A 16,857-nucleotide genomic window follows, 5' to 3' on the forward strand; every position below is an offset into this window, starting at 1 on the left:
TTTCTCTTCTTCTTTCTTTCTTCTTTCTTTCTCTCTTTCTTTCTTTTCTTTCATTCTTCTTTCTTCTTTCTTTCTTTCTTTCTTTCTTTCTTTCTCTCTTTCTTTCTCTTTTCTTTCTATAAACAGATGTCCCCTCGCAGGGGGGTTTTTAAGAGACATTCTCTCTTTCTGTCTTTCTTTCTCTTTCTTCTTTCTCTCTTTCTTACTTCCTCTTTCTCTCTTTCTTTCTTTCTTTCTTTCTCTTTCTTTGCTTGTTCTTTCTTTCTCTTTCTTTCTATAAACAGATGTCCCCTCACAGGGGGGGGCTTTTCATTCAACACACATTGACATTAGAGACTTTCTTTCTTTCTTTCTTTCTTTCTCTTCTTTCTTTCCTCTTTCTCTCTTTCTTTCTTCCTCTTTCTATCTTTTCTTTCTTTCTTTCTTTCTCTTACTGTTTTCTTTCTTGTTTCTTTCTTCTTTCTTTCTCTTTCTTTCTATTTCTTTCTTTCTTTCTATCTTTCTTTCTATCTTTTCATTTTCTTTCTTGTTTCTTTCTTCTTTCTTTCACTTTCTCTCTTTCTTACTTTCTTTCTTTCTTTCATCATGTATTTAAATACATGCTGCACTTTTATACTTCCTTTCACTCCTTTTTTACATACAATTTAATTCTACAACTTCCGTCTCTTCCTGTCGTCCTGGATTTAGATGGCATGTGGTGGAATTGGGAGGCTGAGCGAGGCGGGGCGGGACGGGTAATTATTTAAGGATATCACATTTCCTTAAATGGGGCGGAGCAGGTGGGGCGGGGAATGCGGGGAATTATCTAAGGATATCACATTTCCTTAAATGGGGCGGGGGCAGGGTGGGGCGGGGAATGCCGGTAATTATCTAAGGATATCAAATTTCCTTAAATGGGGCGGGCAGGATGGGGCGGGGAATGCGGGGAATTATCTAAGGATATCACATTTCCTTAAATGGGGCGGGGCAGGGTGGGGCGGGGAATGCCGGTAATTATCTAAGGATATCACATTTCCTTAAATGGGGCGGGGCAGGGTGGGGCGGGGAATGCCGGTAATTATCTAAGGATATCAAATTTCCTTAACTGGGGTGGGGCAGGGCGGGGCGGATAATTATTTTAAGGAAATCACATTTCCTTAAATGGGGCGGGTCGGGCGGGCGGGGCGAGGCGCGGGGTGGGGTATATAAATTATTTAAGGATATCACTCAAATACCTTTAAGTGGGGTGGGGCGGGGGTGGGGCGAGGCACGGGGGTTGGAAGGGGGCAAATGAAACATTCATTGTATTTTAAATGACCACACCATTTTAGTAGCAAACATTTGAACTTCATCTCAAGTTCTATCAATACAATTAAGCTAAAATATGTCTGAAATAATCCTGACATGGTCCCAACCAAGTGTACTTAAAAACCACATTTTGAATTTCAAGGATGGCGCAAAAGTCACCATTTTGAAAAACTTTTGATTTATATCTTTCCCATGTTACTGGTGCCGAGATTGGCCGATGTGAAAGGGAAATGAAACAGACAATAGCAGAATACTCAGCTCAGATAGAAGCTCTAAGGAACCAGGTCAGTTAGGAGAAAACATCTCAAATTTGCAAATTAATAAAAATTGTTTCAATGCAAGGGAGCATAACTATTACTTTTCTGTTTTAAACATCAAACAAGACTTGTTGAATGAAAATAATTAAACTAAATGTTAATGAATTTTGTTTTAGCTATCTGCAGAGCGTGGTGAGAGACAGAAGTTGACACATCTAGTGAAGACGGGCAGTCTTCCTGATGATGCAAAGGTTGGGCTGTCAACGGGAGCCATCATGGACATAGGCAACAATGGAATACTACCTGATATCAGTTCTATTGGAGCTAAACCTGCCGGTCCTCCCCCACCTCCCCCTCCTGGACCCCCACCACCACCGCCACCCTCTGCTCCAGGTCAGTGTTGGCCGTCAAACTATTACTATTTAGTCTATCAGAGCTTTAGATGTACAGTACAATCAATTTTAATTCAATATCATATATATATTCCAACAAACATGGTTTCAAGATAACACCAAACAACTATGCAACGTCAAATGGTCATTTCTGCATTAAAAGGATCCTGAAATTGAACATAGGGTTTATTTTACAGGTGCTCCACCACCACCTCCCCCAGGTGGAGGAATGTTCAGCAAGTCATCGGGACCAAAACCTAAAAACCCAATGAAATCATTTAACTGGACCAAGATACCTGATGTGAGTGTTAGCATGTACTAGTGATGGCACACCTTGTTCTGTTGAAACTTTAGACTCTATATTGCTTTCTTCACATGGTAAACTATATCTGAAACTTGTAATTCATGTTTCATACTATGTTAAAGATTCACAATCTTATTTGATTTTACCAAAGCTTCTATACTCCATAGTAAATTGTTGAAATCTAGAACTTAATAGATACATGCATTCTTAATGCTTTGCAGATCATACAGGTAAATTATAATATCAGTAAAATGTATGTAACAGGGTACAGGATTTACAATAAATGTAATACCTGCTTCTGCCAGGGATCAAACTCGGGACCTCTGGATTACTAGTCTGACGCTCAATCAATCGAGCTAAAGAGAAGTTCTCTCTAGCTGAGAGATATATTGTGGCTAGTATTGACCAGGGTACATGTAAATAACTATTTGCTATGTATTGGTGAATAGAAAATGTCTCTTTTCTAGCTCTTAATTTATACATCTCATACATGTTTTGTTTTTCATGAAAACACATACAGTTTAACTTGTCTATACCGGACCCTGTACAAACCGGAAACTTGTCCATACTGATTAAATTGTGTGGTCCCGGCATATTTATCAACAAATTATAGTTCCTAAAACCTGTATAATCCGGAACCTGTCTATTCTGAAAAGCGGACTGATCTTGATAATTTTACTCTACTATGCAAAATTAACTTAAGTAAACCGGCGACGATGTTTTCACAACAGGGAACTATCAAAACAAGCACTACCATTCAAGCCTTTGATTCAAAGCTACCGTCCGATCACGAGACACCTACAGGAGTTTTACCTATACTGAGACAGTGACAGGTTTTCACTTGTAGATGTTTTGTGAATATGTTTCACATATTCATACCCTGCCTCCATTCCATTCCGGGCAAGGTCTGTGAAGTTATAATTCTGTTGTAGTAAAATATTGTAGGTCATTCCTTATAGGTAAACTTGCCATATTTGGAGTGCAAGATTTTCTATTGAAAAGTGTCATGGCAGCCAAGTGAGCCATTGAAATGTGTTTACATAAATAGGCATGGAGGTGGGTAAATAAATGATCAGTTTATATTGGACATGTTTCGATATTGCTGAATTAATAATCGCAAATTTACTTGACATCACCACTGGATGTTTAGCAATACAATAGTTGATAGGTAAGAGTCATAGAGCTCTCTGACATCTGCTGTACATCGGTCAGAACAACATGTATGTCATTGCAGCTTACTATGAAAAGGTTATGTTCTCTACAAACCGGACACCTCTATAAACTGAACAAATGGACCGGTCCCGTTAACATCCGGTTTAGACAAGTTATACTGTATTATTCAATTTGTTGATTTGCAGATGAAACTAACTGGAACTGTGTGGTCTAATCTGGATACTAAAAAAGTAAGTATTTCATTGTTCACTCCATAGACGTAAGAGGAAGGCTGAGTCAGATATTGTTCCTCTTAGATTCAGTTAACTTTGAAATATTCAATATCAAGTAAAAACCTACCTCACTCCTTTTAGTACATTTTAAGAGTTTCATTTATTTAAAAAAAAATCATGGTCATATTTATTGTTTAATGGGTCTTTATGTCTGAAGACCTGATGGACCAAATGGTATTGTAATAAAGAATTGAACTATCAACTGATTTGAGTTTTGAGATGTTTATTTATCCTGTATAATTTAATGATCCAGTTGCTATAAAACAAAAAACTAAGTATGACATTTCCATGTTGCAGACCTTTAAGATTTTGGATCTGAATGACTTTGAGCACAAGTTTTCGGCCTACCAGAAGAAACAGAATGAGGATGGTGAGGACACTAACTCGACCAAGGCCAAGGCAAAGGAGTTGTGTGTTATTGATGGACGACGAGCACAGAACTGTACAATATTGTTATCTAAACTAAAACTGACCAATGACGAAGTGATGAAGGCCATTTTGTCTGTAGATTCTCAGGAGGACCTCCCCAGGGATATGGTAGAACAGGTAGGTCTCTTTTTTTAGGTCATCTGACCCGAAGGGTCAGGATGACCTTTTGTCATCATGCACCGTCCGTCGTCCGTCCGTCCGTCCGTCAACATTTCCTTTAAATCGCTACTAGTCATAGAGTTCTGCATGGATTGTAACCAAATTTGGCCACAAACATCCTTGGGGGAGGGGGAACAGAACTTGTATAAATTTTGGCTCTGACCCCCCGGGGGCAGGAGGGGCGGGGCCCAATAGGGGAAATAGAGGTAAATCCTTTAAATCTCTACTTGTCCTAGAGCTCTACATGAATTATAACCAAATTTGGCCACAAACATCCTTGAAGGAAGGGGAACAGAACTTGTATAAATTTTGGCTCTGACCCCCCGGGGGCAGGAGGGGCGGGGCCCAATAGGGGAAATAGAGGTAAATCCTATAAATCGCTACTTGTCCTAGAGTTCTGCATGGATTGTAACCAAATTTGGCCACAAACATCCTTGGGGGAAGGGGAACAGAACTTGTATAAATTTTGGCTCTGACCCCCCGGTGGCAGGAGGGGCGGGGCCCAATAGGGGAAATAGAGGTAAATCCTATAAATCGCTACTTGTCCTAGAGTTCTGCATGGATTGTAACCAAATTTGGCCACAAACATCCTTGGGGGAAGGGGAACAGAACTTGTATAAATTTTGGCTCTGACCCCCCCCCGGGGGGCAGGAGGGGCGGGGCCCAATAGGGGAAATAGAGGTAAATCCTATAAATCGCTACTTGTCCTAGAGTTCTGCATGGATTGTAACCAAATTTGGCCACAAACATCCTTGGGGGAAGGGGAACAGAACTTGTATAAATTTTGGCTCTGACCCCCCGGGGGCAGGAGGGGCGGGGTCCAATAGGGGAAATAGAGGTAAATCCTATAAATCGCTACTTGTCCTAGAGTTCTGCATGGATTGTAACCAAATTTGGCCACAAACATCCTTGGGGGAAGGGGGAAAGAACTTGTATAAATTTTGGCTCTGACCCCCCGGGGGCAGGAGGGGCGGGGCCCAATAGGGGAAATAGAGGTAAATCCTATAAAACGCTACTTGTCCTAGAGTTCTGCATGGATTGTAACCAAATTTGGCCACAAACATCCTTGGGGGAAGGGGGAAAGAACTTGTATAAATTTTGGCTCTGACCCCCTGGGGGCAGGAGGGGCGGGGCCCAATAGGGGAAATAGAGGTAAATCCTATAAATCGCTACTTGTCCTAGAGTTCTGCATGGATTGTAACCAAATTTGGCCACAAATATCCTTGGGGGAAGGGGAACAGAACTTGTATAAATTTTGGCTCTGACCCCCCCCCCCCCCCCCCCCCCCCCCCCCTCCCGGGGGCAGGAGAGGCGGGGCCCAATAGGGAAATAAGAGGTAAATATTCAAATTCCTTCAGAAAAGAAACAATGAACCTGTATTCAGAACATGACTTGACATTACAAACCAGGTGAGCGATACAGGCCCTCTGGTTTATGTCATCTGACCCGAAGGGTCAGGATGACCTTTTGTCATCATGCACCGTCCGTCGTCATGCGCCGTGCGTAAAGTTTTCATTCAAACGACTTCTTCTCACTAGATTACTGATATTTAGCCTGTAGCATGCTGGGATAAAGGGCAACCAAGTTTGTTCAAATGAATGACCTTGACCTTCATTCAAGGTCACAGAGGTCAAAAAGGCTAAAATCTGTAAACAACTTCTTCTCAAGAACCAGAAGGCCCAGGGTACTAATATTGGGCATGTAGTATGCTGGGATGAAGGGCTACCAAGTTTGTTCAAATGAATGACCTTGACCTTCATTCAAGGTCACAGAGGCCAAAAAGGCAAACAACCTTTAAACAACTTCTTCTCAAGAACCAGAAGGCCTAGGATACTCATATTGGGCCTGCAGCATGCTGGGATGAAGTGCTACCAAGTTTGTTTAAATAAATGACCTTGACCTACATTCAAGGTCACAGGGGTCAAATAAGCTAAAAAAATCCTTTAAACAACTTCTTGTGAATAACTAAGAGGCTTAAAGACCTGATATTGGGCCTGTGACATGCTGGGATGAAGGGCTACCAAGTTTGTTCAAATGAATGGCCTTGATCTTCATTCAAGGTCACAGAGGTCAAATATGGTAAAATCATTAAAGGACTACATTGTATTGTGCTAATAGTCAGATGACCTTTAAGGCCCATGGGCCTCTTGTTTGTTTAAAGAGAGTTTCAAAGACTACTGCTTACCTTTATACTATAAGGGAAAGGGTATCTGATTGGTTTGAAGGGTTCTCTGTTAAACAGTCGGGTTTGGTTATATCTACTCTAATATCACTTTTTAATTTATTTACATTTCTGTTACTTGTGTTTTAAATTAAGCATAATGAATACTACAGATATTTAGGAATGTATTTGTGACATGATCAAGCATATGAAGAAAGTATATAGTTCCACGAAATACTTTTCTTTTTCCAGTTACTGAAATTTGTGCCTACCACAGAGGAAGTCCAGCTTCTAGCAGAACATTCCAAGGAGGTAGAGCAGCTGGCGCGAGCTGACCGGTTCCTGTTTGAGGCCACCAGGTAATACTTATAGGGGAAACGTACCTCAGGGTATTATTAGTTCTTTTTAGGTCGTCTTCTAGAGGATATTGATAGAAGTTTAAGATTGGTTTTTTTCCATTCTCTAGATTACAACCTTCATTGTTTTGTCATTTAAAATGTCAAAGCGCTTAGCACAGGTTAAATCTTGAAGTATAAAGATGTTTTTGTGTTATTTTTTTTTTATTACAATCAGAGCTTGATTATGTCTTTATTAAATGATGCAAGAGTATACCATGGTGAACTAGAAAAGTAGAATGCCTGCTTTTCCCATTGAGGGGTAACAAGAATATACCATGGTGAACTAGAAAAGTAGGATGCCTGCTTTTCCCATTGAGTGGTATCAAGAATATACCATGGTGAACTAGAAAAGTAGGATGCCTGCTTTTTCCATTGAGGGGTAACAAGAATATACCATGGTGAACTAGAAAAGTAGGATGCCTGCTTTTCCCATTGAGTGATAACATGAAGTTTTCGTTAGGCAAACTACCAGTAGTCAAGTTGATTTGATAATTGATTTGTGTTTTATTGTAACAAATACAGATATTTCTCATTCTTGAAGTTTAAAATTTGATAAAGGTTTCTTCTGTTTTACAGGATATGCCACTATGAACAAAGACTTAATGCATTGTACTTCAAGAAAAAATTCCAGGAAAGAATGGGTGACATTAGACCAAGGATAAGTGGTAAGATTTCCAGTTGACATAACTCTTAAAATTTCAATCTTTTATTGCATCTGTTTATATTAAATTCAGTAAAATTAACAGGAAATTATCATGTAATATGGTTTCTCACTGTATATCTTAATGCTGTCTGGAAGATAACTTAATGTACTATGTAAGACAACCAAATGTTGATACATACTAATTATCAATTTATACTAAGGATTTCTAGTCATTTAATTAATGTAATCCTATGTTTCCTACATCTGTACACATACCTAACTTTATATAAGGTATAATAATATGTTTCAGCTGTTGTCAAGTCCTCACAAGAACTTCCAACAAATAAAAAGTTTCGACAGTTGTTGGAGTTGGTTCTGGCTTTCGGTAATTTTATGAACCGGGGACAAAGAGGAAATGCAGGTGGATTTAAACTTGAGAGTCTGAACAAGATGTTAGATACAAAGTCCAGTGTTAATAGAAACATCACCCTCCTCCACTACATGGTGGAAGTCTTAGAGAAACAGGTACATTTTGTATTTCAAATTTTCACAATAATGTGGTGTTGTAGATATGAGACAGGTTCCATGTCTGGTTCTAAAATTCACAATAATACACCAGCTTGCAGTTGAGACAGGATGTCTGGTTCTAATTACACTACTTAGTTGACAGAACATTTAGATATTAACATTTAGAATTCATATGAGAGTATATGAAAGTATTTTATTTTCTCTTTTTTCCAGTTCCCTGCCGTAATGAAATTAGAAGAAGAAATGAGTTGTGTAAAATTGGCATCTAAAGTCAAGTAAGTATTATAGATTAGGACTCTGGTGATAGTAATATAAGTTTTTTATAAATAGAAAGCTAGACAAGGATAAAGTCTGAAGGATGATTTGTTATGCATTTCTTGGATATTGTATTACATTCACTATATAAGATGTATTTATCCCTACTTTTAGTTTGGCAGAGCTTGATAAAGACATTGCTGTAATAAAGGCTGGCCTAGAAGAGATAGAAAAGGTAAAGCTTTTAGGCAATTAAAATTCAAGAATCTACTTGTTACATTAAACATATTTCTATCTGCCATCAATCATAATCTTTATGGAACATTTTAGCTATAAATATATATTGGAGTTGGACATGAATTTGGTACATAAATCAGTATATTTATTTGTTCATTATTCATTATGATGAACTTCGAAAAAGAGCTTTCATCATCTTCATATAATTTGACTTTATATCATATCAGGTAACTTTGCCTAAACATTTTGCTATTGTTAATACTCTGGGAAGATCTAAGTAATCTGTATCGTGTTTTAGTGTATCAAAACACTATAAAATACAATACATATTAGTTAACCATTATGTATGTTGACTATTACAGGAACTTGAATTTTTCCGAAACCAACCTACTCCAGATAGACGAGACAAATTTGTTAATGTAATGAATGATTTTGTATCAGTGGCATCATATAATTTCTCAGAAGTTGAGGAGCATCGAGATGAAATGCTTCAGAAGGTAAGAGAGCCAACAAGACAGTCTTTAATTATATGTACTAGGTTACATTAGTTACCTCCCTTTGAATCGTCTGCAATCATATTTTTTGCATTTTATTAGTTTTACAAAATTTAGTACATGGTCTGTTTCCCATCTCCTGGATAGATTAAACATGTAGTGAAATGGAATTCCAGTTAATGAAGAAATATGTATGACACTGAAATGAACCCAATACCTGTATCCTGAAATTACTGTTGAATTCTTACTTCTAGAATTAAGTAATTCTGAATTTATCACAAAATTGTATGAAATATTATGATTCAATGACATTTCCTGAATCATTTCCTGAAGTCGGAACATCTTTATTCTTGGAAAATTTATTCCTGTTGCTGATAAGTTAAAAAAAAATTTCAGTTTGGTAAATCTCTGAAGCAATTTGGTGAGCAAGATACCTTTGATGGCAAACCAGACGAGTTTTTCAGCATTATTGATTCATTCTTCACTTCATTAACTGAAGCGAAGACAGAGAATGAAAGGATAAAAAAACAGAAAGAAGAAGAGGAGAAAAAAGCTCTTTTTGAGGAATCCGTAAGTAAACACTGAATTTGAAAACTCATACAAATGTTTCTTTATGAAAAAGAGATTTTACAATCATAGATGATAGATAAATAAAAACACACACACACACACACACAATTCATAGCAAAATACATTAAAGTACATGAAACACTATGATGTTTGTGTTTGTTTTAAAAGCATATTGTCCTCTGATTCTTTAGTATTTTATTTATGGAAGTAAAAAATGGGAAAAACCTTTTTGTTTTTAAAAGTAAATACAAAACTGAAGGTACACTAAATAAACAGGAAATTTGACAATGTTTTAAAATAGAAAAATAATTATTTTCTTCAGAACTTTTGTGTTATCTTTTGACCTTTGATGTAAAGGTTGCAATTTGATCTCAGAAGATAAATGATTACAATGCTGTGTGTTTTGCAGATTAAGAAAGAGCGTGAGAGACTACGGAGCAGAAGAGCAGACAGTCCCATTAGAAATGGCGTAGAGGCTAAAAAATCCAACAAAGGTAAACATTGGTTTTAATTTACTATCCAGCTGAAACACAATGAGAAATATACGGATGGGGAGATAAAAGTTGTTCACCAACTTTTTATAAATGGATGACACAATGGTAACAGATAGCATACTGAAGGTGTCATATGTACAGACATCTGATCAAATTATAGCCTTTAAAACTAAGTCATATTTCCTTTCATCAGTCTAACAAAAGGATTACTGAAGTGTATTTAACTCTTTGAATTACAGGTGAATTTGATGAGCTTATTTCTGCACTGAGGACAGGAGATGTGTTTGGTGACGAATTCAAAGGCAGACGCATCAGGAAGAAACAGGCACCAAGCAAAGATGATACAAGGGAGAGAACTGGCCCAGTTTCTTAATACTGTATTTAAAAGAAGGGGAGACAACTGGTTAAGGCTTGTCCCTTGACAACCAAGGAGAGAAGAAAACACTTTTATAGTAGTGTTATTTGCCTCCATATTATCAGCTAGAAAAAGGAATTCCAATCTCCAAATGGTAGCAGAATCTTTATTTACTGGTATATGGAAGTGTTTGATCTGAGTAGACTTGCCTTTGGAAGTATAGAATCTGTTGGAGTTTTATTGATACTAGAAGTGTGTAATCTTTCTAAAGAAACCAGAGTTATTGACAGATGGGGAATATCTCCCCTATTTAGATGTGATTCACACATGTTGTCATTCCTACAGTAAGATTTTCATGTTTTAATGAATATCTTGTTTACCTTGCAATGGTTAACTAATTCTACTTACACAAGTAACACTGGGGCAATTATAGGATAAGTCATGGTAGATAAGGGGTAATCTAGAGATGGGTAATACCGGTAATAGTTTGAGGGTTGGGGGTATCCTATATAGTTTGAGGGGTGGGGGTATCCAATACAGTTTGAGGGGTGGGGGATCCTTGGGGTGGGGAATGTAAGGAATATATTATCTTGTATATGTGCCAAATTTTCATATGACGGCTTAAATAGACACGAACTTAATTTATAGTTGGCATCTTAATTCTGTCTACCTATATATGATGATGTAGTGAAATTGAATCTCGTACTAAATATAAGATGATGGAATATTGGATATAAATTGACATTCTGAATACATTGAGATGTAATTGTGTATAACCTTTTACTATAAACCATTAATTTAGGTGTAACAGATTACATTGACTAACACAGCAGTGTACTCCTGTGTATAATGATAGTGCTGTAGAGTTGGGTAGAAGCTGGAACAGATCTGATCAACTTTGTTGGACCTTGATAATGGTCACATATCCTACAATCAAAACACTGTGTCTTAATGTTGTATCATAAATGTTGACATGTCTTGCCTTGTAGGAACTCCTTTTTACAGTATAGCATTCCTTCAGTATAACAATTTTAGTTAAAAAGAACGCTACAATCACATACAGCAATGAAGATCTGATGATGCCAGTAGTTCTGATCATATTCTAGGTCTGTTTAGGTCAGAGAATGTTTTCCTTTTTTTAATGTCTTATTATTCTATTAGATGATAAATAAATGACATGTACTAAGAATGAATTATAAAATATGTATCAGATATTGTAAAAATCTGTTCAAAAGATTCATCAGATCTGCCACACATTGATGGAATAGTCATGTGCCACGATTTAGTAAGGAATTTGAGAAACAATTCTAAGGAGCATTTCCAGGTAAGTATAGATTTAAGTACATTTACAGTTACAATATGTAAATAAACATTCCTGGTAAAACCCCTTTTAGTGTGTTGATATACATATTTATGTATTTGATAATTGATAAAAGTTCAGTGAAGATAACAAATGTCCTACATCGTAGATAATGCATATGAGTATCAATAAATGTTTTGTTGGGTATTTTTCCAAAGCACATTAGACTGTTATCATTAGATGAACATGGAAAACTGACTGATGTGTTTCTCAACATGGTCTTATTGTCTCGATAGTTGTTATAATTATTAAAATAACAAAAATTCTGTCAGAGGTTTTGATCATTTGCCCTGCTACAGCTTCTCTGCGAGTACCTGGATTTGTTTCCAACACAAGATAGGGCGATTCATTTATTCATCGATTAATTTATTCATTTTAAGGTTTTCCCTACTTTGATAGTGTCCAGGACATGGATTTACCCATATAACACCAGTTTACAGAAATGCTGAAGTTTCTATACAAAAATCGTAAAAGCACCGAAAATAGCAAGTATGTTTCTCAGAAGAGTAGCTATATCCTATACCCATGATTGTTAATTATAATCAACAACAATTGATGAAAGCTATCTTACTTCTATTGTAGAATTACTATGGACAAGTCCTTTAAAAGGGCGGAATATGCAATTATGTGTGTTAATTATGTGTCCGCGAACGAATTGTATCTTATATAAACTCTCATTGCCCTTCATCAAAGCCTAAAGACATTGATCAGTAAAACGAAGTGCAATTTGAGACGTGATCGGTGGTAGCTAAATCAGATACTTACATACCTGTAAAGGTACTTATTTGTTCTTTAGTATACCGTTACACTTGATGTTGCTAGGAAATGATGATTTGGGTCCTACAGTCGATCTATCTAGGTATACCCCTAACCAGTATTATACAAATGTCTGTGCTATTATCTAGACGTGTAGTTGCCTATTTGTTGTAATGTTACGATTTTTTTCCAGACTGTTTATTATTGATTAGAATGTAGTCCCTGATCACGTTCGTAGCCCATATCGAAACGTGCTATAGCAATCATTAGTTAATACATTTACATGATAGGTGTAGTGACGGATTACATCTTATTCATCTTCAAAATTTCCAAATGTTTCCTAGAACAGCAGTCATATATTGATAGTTACGTTCTTGGTAAGACAGATATACAGTCGATCATTCGACATGAACCGGTTTTTCGAATAACTGCATTTTTGTTTTCTAAAAATAGACGGAACTTTTTTGTGGAATTACGTACGTTATTTACTTCCGCATTAGACTTTATTCAATGACCATTGCGGAGGAACATTTTTTACAATACTGTGTTCATGTGGATACACGTTTTTACAAAATAAAGTACACATTTAACGTGGCAATTTCGTACTACCAAGGATTTATACTCATATACGTCCTTGGTACTACAATGGACCTTTTTGCACTAGATGTTCATAATAGTATACCATACTATAATTTGTATATATAAAAAGCTTCCAGTGACTGTTTAGTAATCGCTTCTTCCTTGATGTGATTTTATATACGTTAACTGATATGGTGACTATGTAGACTATAGTCGGTATGTATAGTGTTGTGAGTGGTGTTATTTTGTTATTGTGGGATCTTAATGAAGGTCAAGCGCTGTTGTTACATTTGTCCTTTTTAAAAGTCGTTAGATGCACGTGGAGTGACATTAAATATAAAATGTACATGTAGGTCGCGAATGGGACGTAACCTATGTACAACGTCCAACTCAAAACTTATGATACTGAAATTCCTTACGAAAACCACAGATCAAGATAATACATATATATACTATCTAAATATCTGCGGAAACTAAGGAAAATTGAGAGTCTTTTATGTTCCAGTCTGTTACATACCTCCGATTTAAACAATCAAACATCCCGGAGAGTTACAATCCTCTGGTGAAGTACAGTTTAATCTATACGTTTGAGCATTATTAGTATTAACACCATATTACTTCAATCGCATAAATACGCACTTGATTTTGAAAAGTGTACGATAAAGCGACCACCTAATTAGTCTGTATGCAATATTGTGACCAACTTCATCTTTTATCACATACACAAATTATACCAGGCACTCACATTGAGTTCATCCGTATATTCATAATGTTATGTGATGAAGGATTCATGAAGTTAACCCTTTGATGTTGTGGGCTGATAAATGTGGAAGTTTCTATTTTAAATGTTGAAATATATTGGAGATTATCTTGGTATTGTGTCAATACAAGATATTTACTAATTTTCTGATACATGTTAACCTTTAGTGTACGCATCCTATAATATACATGTATTTTTATATTTCATGTTTGTCATTCATTGCATTGTTAACTTGATTTGTAACTTTTTCTCCATATTTTGTATTACCTATGCGTAAAATTATCATAAACATAAAATTTCAAGTGGTATTTTAAATACTTGTATCATATACTAATTCGTTGAAATACCTTCTATTCACAATACAAAAAGTAGTTAAATTCCTTGATGTACACGGGAAAAAACCCACATATACACCTTGGAAATGTTAGTCAGTATATCCTAATATTAAATCTGCCGCTTGGAAATTCATAAAAAAAAACCTTTCAAATCAAACTCCATAAGTTGAACAAATATACCTAGATTTCTTAATTTGGTATAATCAGGATTTTTTTTCCATTAATCGAACGCATAAAGCAAATAATTGGAACAGGACCAGATATATTTTCACATTTTCTTGCTTATTTCACCTATATTTCTAACATTCCACTGAGACGTTGTGGATGTGATTGGGGCAGTGCTATATTTAGAGTAGATTGTGTAAAATTGTGTCACAGTGGTCATGTGATTTCTTCGTACACTTACTAATAACTGTTTAATGGTAACTCATGTGTCCATACTCATAGCTGTTATAAATATTATAAAACGATCGAATGATAAAGCTGTTAAAGGCAAATAATAGCATTAAAGATACTGGATTCCTATAATTGAAATATCGATAGATAATAGTGTAAGGTAAACATCAGTGTACGGGGAATGTATATTATATATCATTACGTAACCTTATCACGAACCCGGGTAAATATTATTGATCTGATAGATGTTTGACTGTAATCGTTTTCTATGAGTGTTTTTCGTCGTAACCTGTCTGCTGTAGAGTTGGTTTTCGTCGTAATATTATTTGTCTTTTTACTGCTTACAGTGTATGTCAATGTATCTATCTGGGTTAATTCCACTTTGTCTAATTATGATATAAAGTGGTACTTTAGTAAAGGCATTTTACAGGAAATTAACAAAACTTCCTTATTTCATAATATTTATTTTTAGATTATTAAACTCCACCCCATAATTACACAGTAACGATATGACAACAGCTGTGTATATTGGAATCTTGTGTAAACATGGGAATCTTCTGGTTCAATTTCGTTATTTTTTAACGATATAAATAAGAATTCTCTAACAGAGACTCGATTTTGGACAGATATTTCTATTTTTTTTATCTAAGTAATGTATAACTTAACTTTTATTCACCTTAAAAGGGACACAAATATTTATTACGTAAGATTATACAAGGTTTTGTGTATATGTGACATGTTAGGCCAGTTTAATGCTGTCCGTAACGTGACAGTCAGCCCTCGTCTATCCAACCCACTCTTATTTCAATCCTAAAACGGAAAGAGTAACAAATCCCGGAATCTTTCGGAACTACTTATACTTTAGTAGTCGATACTTGTTCTTTCGCTTCCCCTTTTTATTCCCTCGGCAATGTTTACTTATTTGTATATCATAACTATGCTACAGTTGCAATATCGACATAATTATTTTGTACACATTTTATTTTATATACATTTATATTTACATTCATTGATTTTTGGTAAGATTATGTTATTTTGACTTGAAATAAATGTTATGTTCATGAAAGTATTACTTTTGTTATTATTTCGTTAATTCCAGTCATATCGCAGTTAATAAAATTACCTAGTACAGAACAATAACAGAACGGAACTATAACCAGAGAAGGTCAAAATAAGAAACATGACAATTGGAGCAAATTATTCTCGTCGGCCAAGCATTGCTCAGCATTCAATACACGTGAAAGGAAAATTATAACTGTGTGCAATATTAGTAAGGAACATGCGGAGAGCGAATCTAGATCTGCGACACAAACCAAACGTCACAGTTTCGAAGACAATTCCACGTTTGTCCATTTCAAATAAGAATCGAATAAAATGAAGAGAAGAAACACAGAACGACTCCACTGTTTCTATGGGTTATTCAAATTCAGTTTACTAGGAAGTATGTTAAAAATTATCAGGCCCTCCGAATCATCTTGGTAAGTAACAACTCTATCATAACATGGCCATTTGAAGAACACTTCTCTGTCCTATATCTGGGTTATACGCCTAAAGAAACTTCATATCAGTTGCTGGAAGTATAATGTTTGGCTATTAATGATATGATCGCAAGATATTTTACAACCCAAGGATTTAAATGGATATTGTAAGAATCTAGCCGATACAATTTTGAACACTGATCGCGAAAGTCTGTCCTTTTCAGAAAACGTGATTTGCCAAAGTTGTGTAACCAGATTACTCCGCGAACACCGAGACATCCTTCAAAATTGCTCGCCCCACAATCTCTCCTTCAAACTGGCTTAATTTTAGACGATTACAAGAATTCTAATGCTTGTAATATTTTAACAAGCTTGCACCCAGTTTCCGTGTTGCTGCTGACAAGTCTGGTAAATCTTGGTGGAATAGTATCAAACTATTTGTTGGTAATCAAGTAAAACATCTTCCATTTTTACCCTGGTACATAACGGGTCCGCAAATGTTATGCTACCAAGTCTACTTCTGATATAGTGATAACTGAACCTGGCGTCAAAGTTGTTCCAGTTACTCCTGATACCTCCAAAACATCAGATGAAACTACGTGCCAATGAACTGTCCCCACTTTTCCCTGATGTATGGAAAATGGTTTATGTCGCACCAGTATTTAAGGAATAGATTTGTATTTTGTTGAGGTTATGAGGGTATTATGATAATGGAGCCCGTGTAAATTTTATGTAACCCGGAAAATACAAACCTATTCCTTATATTTACAGTTTTTCATGCAAAT

The 16,857-nt window shown here is 36.0% G+C and overlaps 1 protein-coding gene across 1 annotated transcript in view; it reads left to right on the plus strand.

Annotated features, from left to right (window-relative positions):
* The window catches only part of LOC138319109 (disheveled-associated activator of morphogenesis 1-A-like), a 56,936-nt gene extending 41,276 nt beyond the window's left edge, over positions 1–15,660 (plus strand). The window contains 14 exon segments of the mRNA XM_069262039.1: positions 1,514–1,571; positions 1,721–1,937; positions 2,134–2,237; positions 3,599–3,643; positions 3,983–4,231; positions 6,687–6,793; positions 7,409–7,497; positions 7,786–8,000; positions 8,217–8,278; positions 8,433–8,493; positions 8,858–8,992; positions 9,386–9,559; positions 9,969–10,053; positions 10,293–15,660. Coding sequence (XP_069118140.1) covers positions 1,514–1,571; positions 1,721–1,937; positions 2,134–2,237; positions 3,599–3,643; positions 3,983–4,231; positions 6,687–6,793; positions 7,409–7,497; positions 7,786–8,000; positions 8,217–8,278; positions 8,433–8,493; positions 8,858–8,992; positions 9,386–9,559; positions 9,969–10,053; positions 10,293–10,426 — 1,735 coding nt within the window. The 3' untranslated portion in view covers positions 10,427–15,660.
* The last annotated feature ends 1,197 nt before the right edge of the window (positions 15,661–16,857 follow it).

Source organism: Argopecten irradians, chromosome 3 (assembly GCF_041381155.1).
Source record: "Argopecten irradians isolate NY chromosome 3, Ai_NY, whole genome shotgun sequence".
NCBI classification, from domain to species: domain Eukaryota; kingdom Metazoa; phylum Mollusca; class Bivalvia; order Pectinida; family Pectinidae; genus Argopecten; species Argopecten irradians.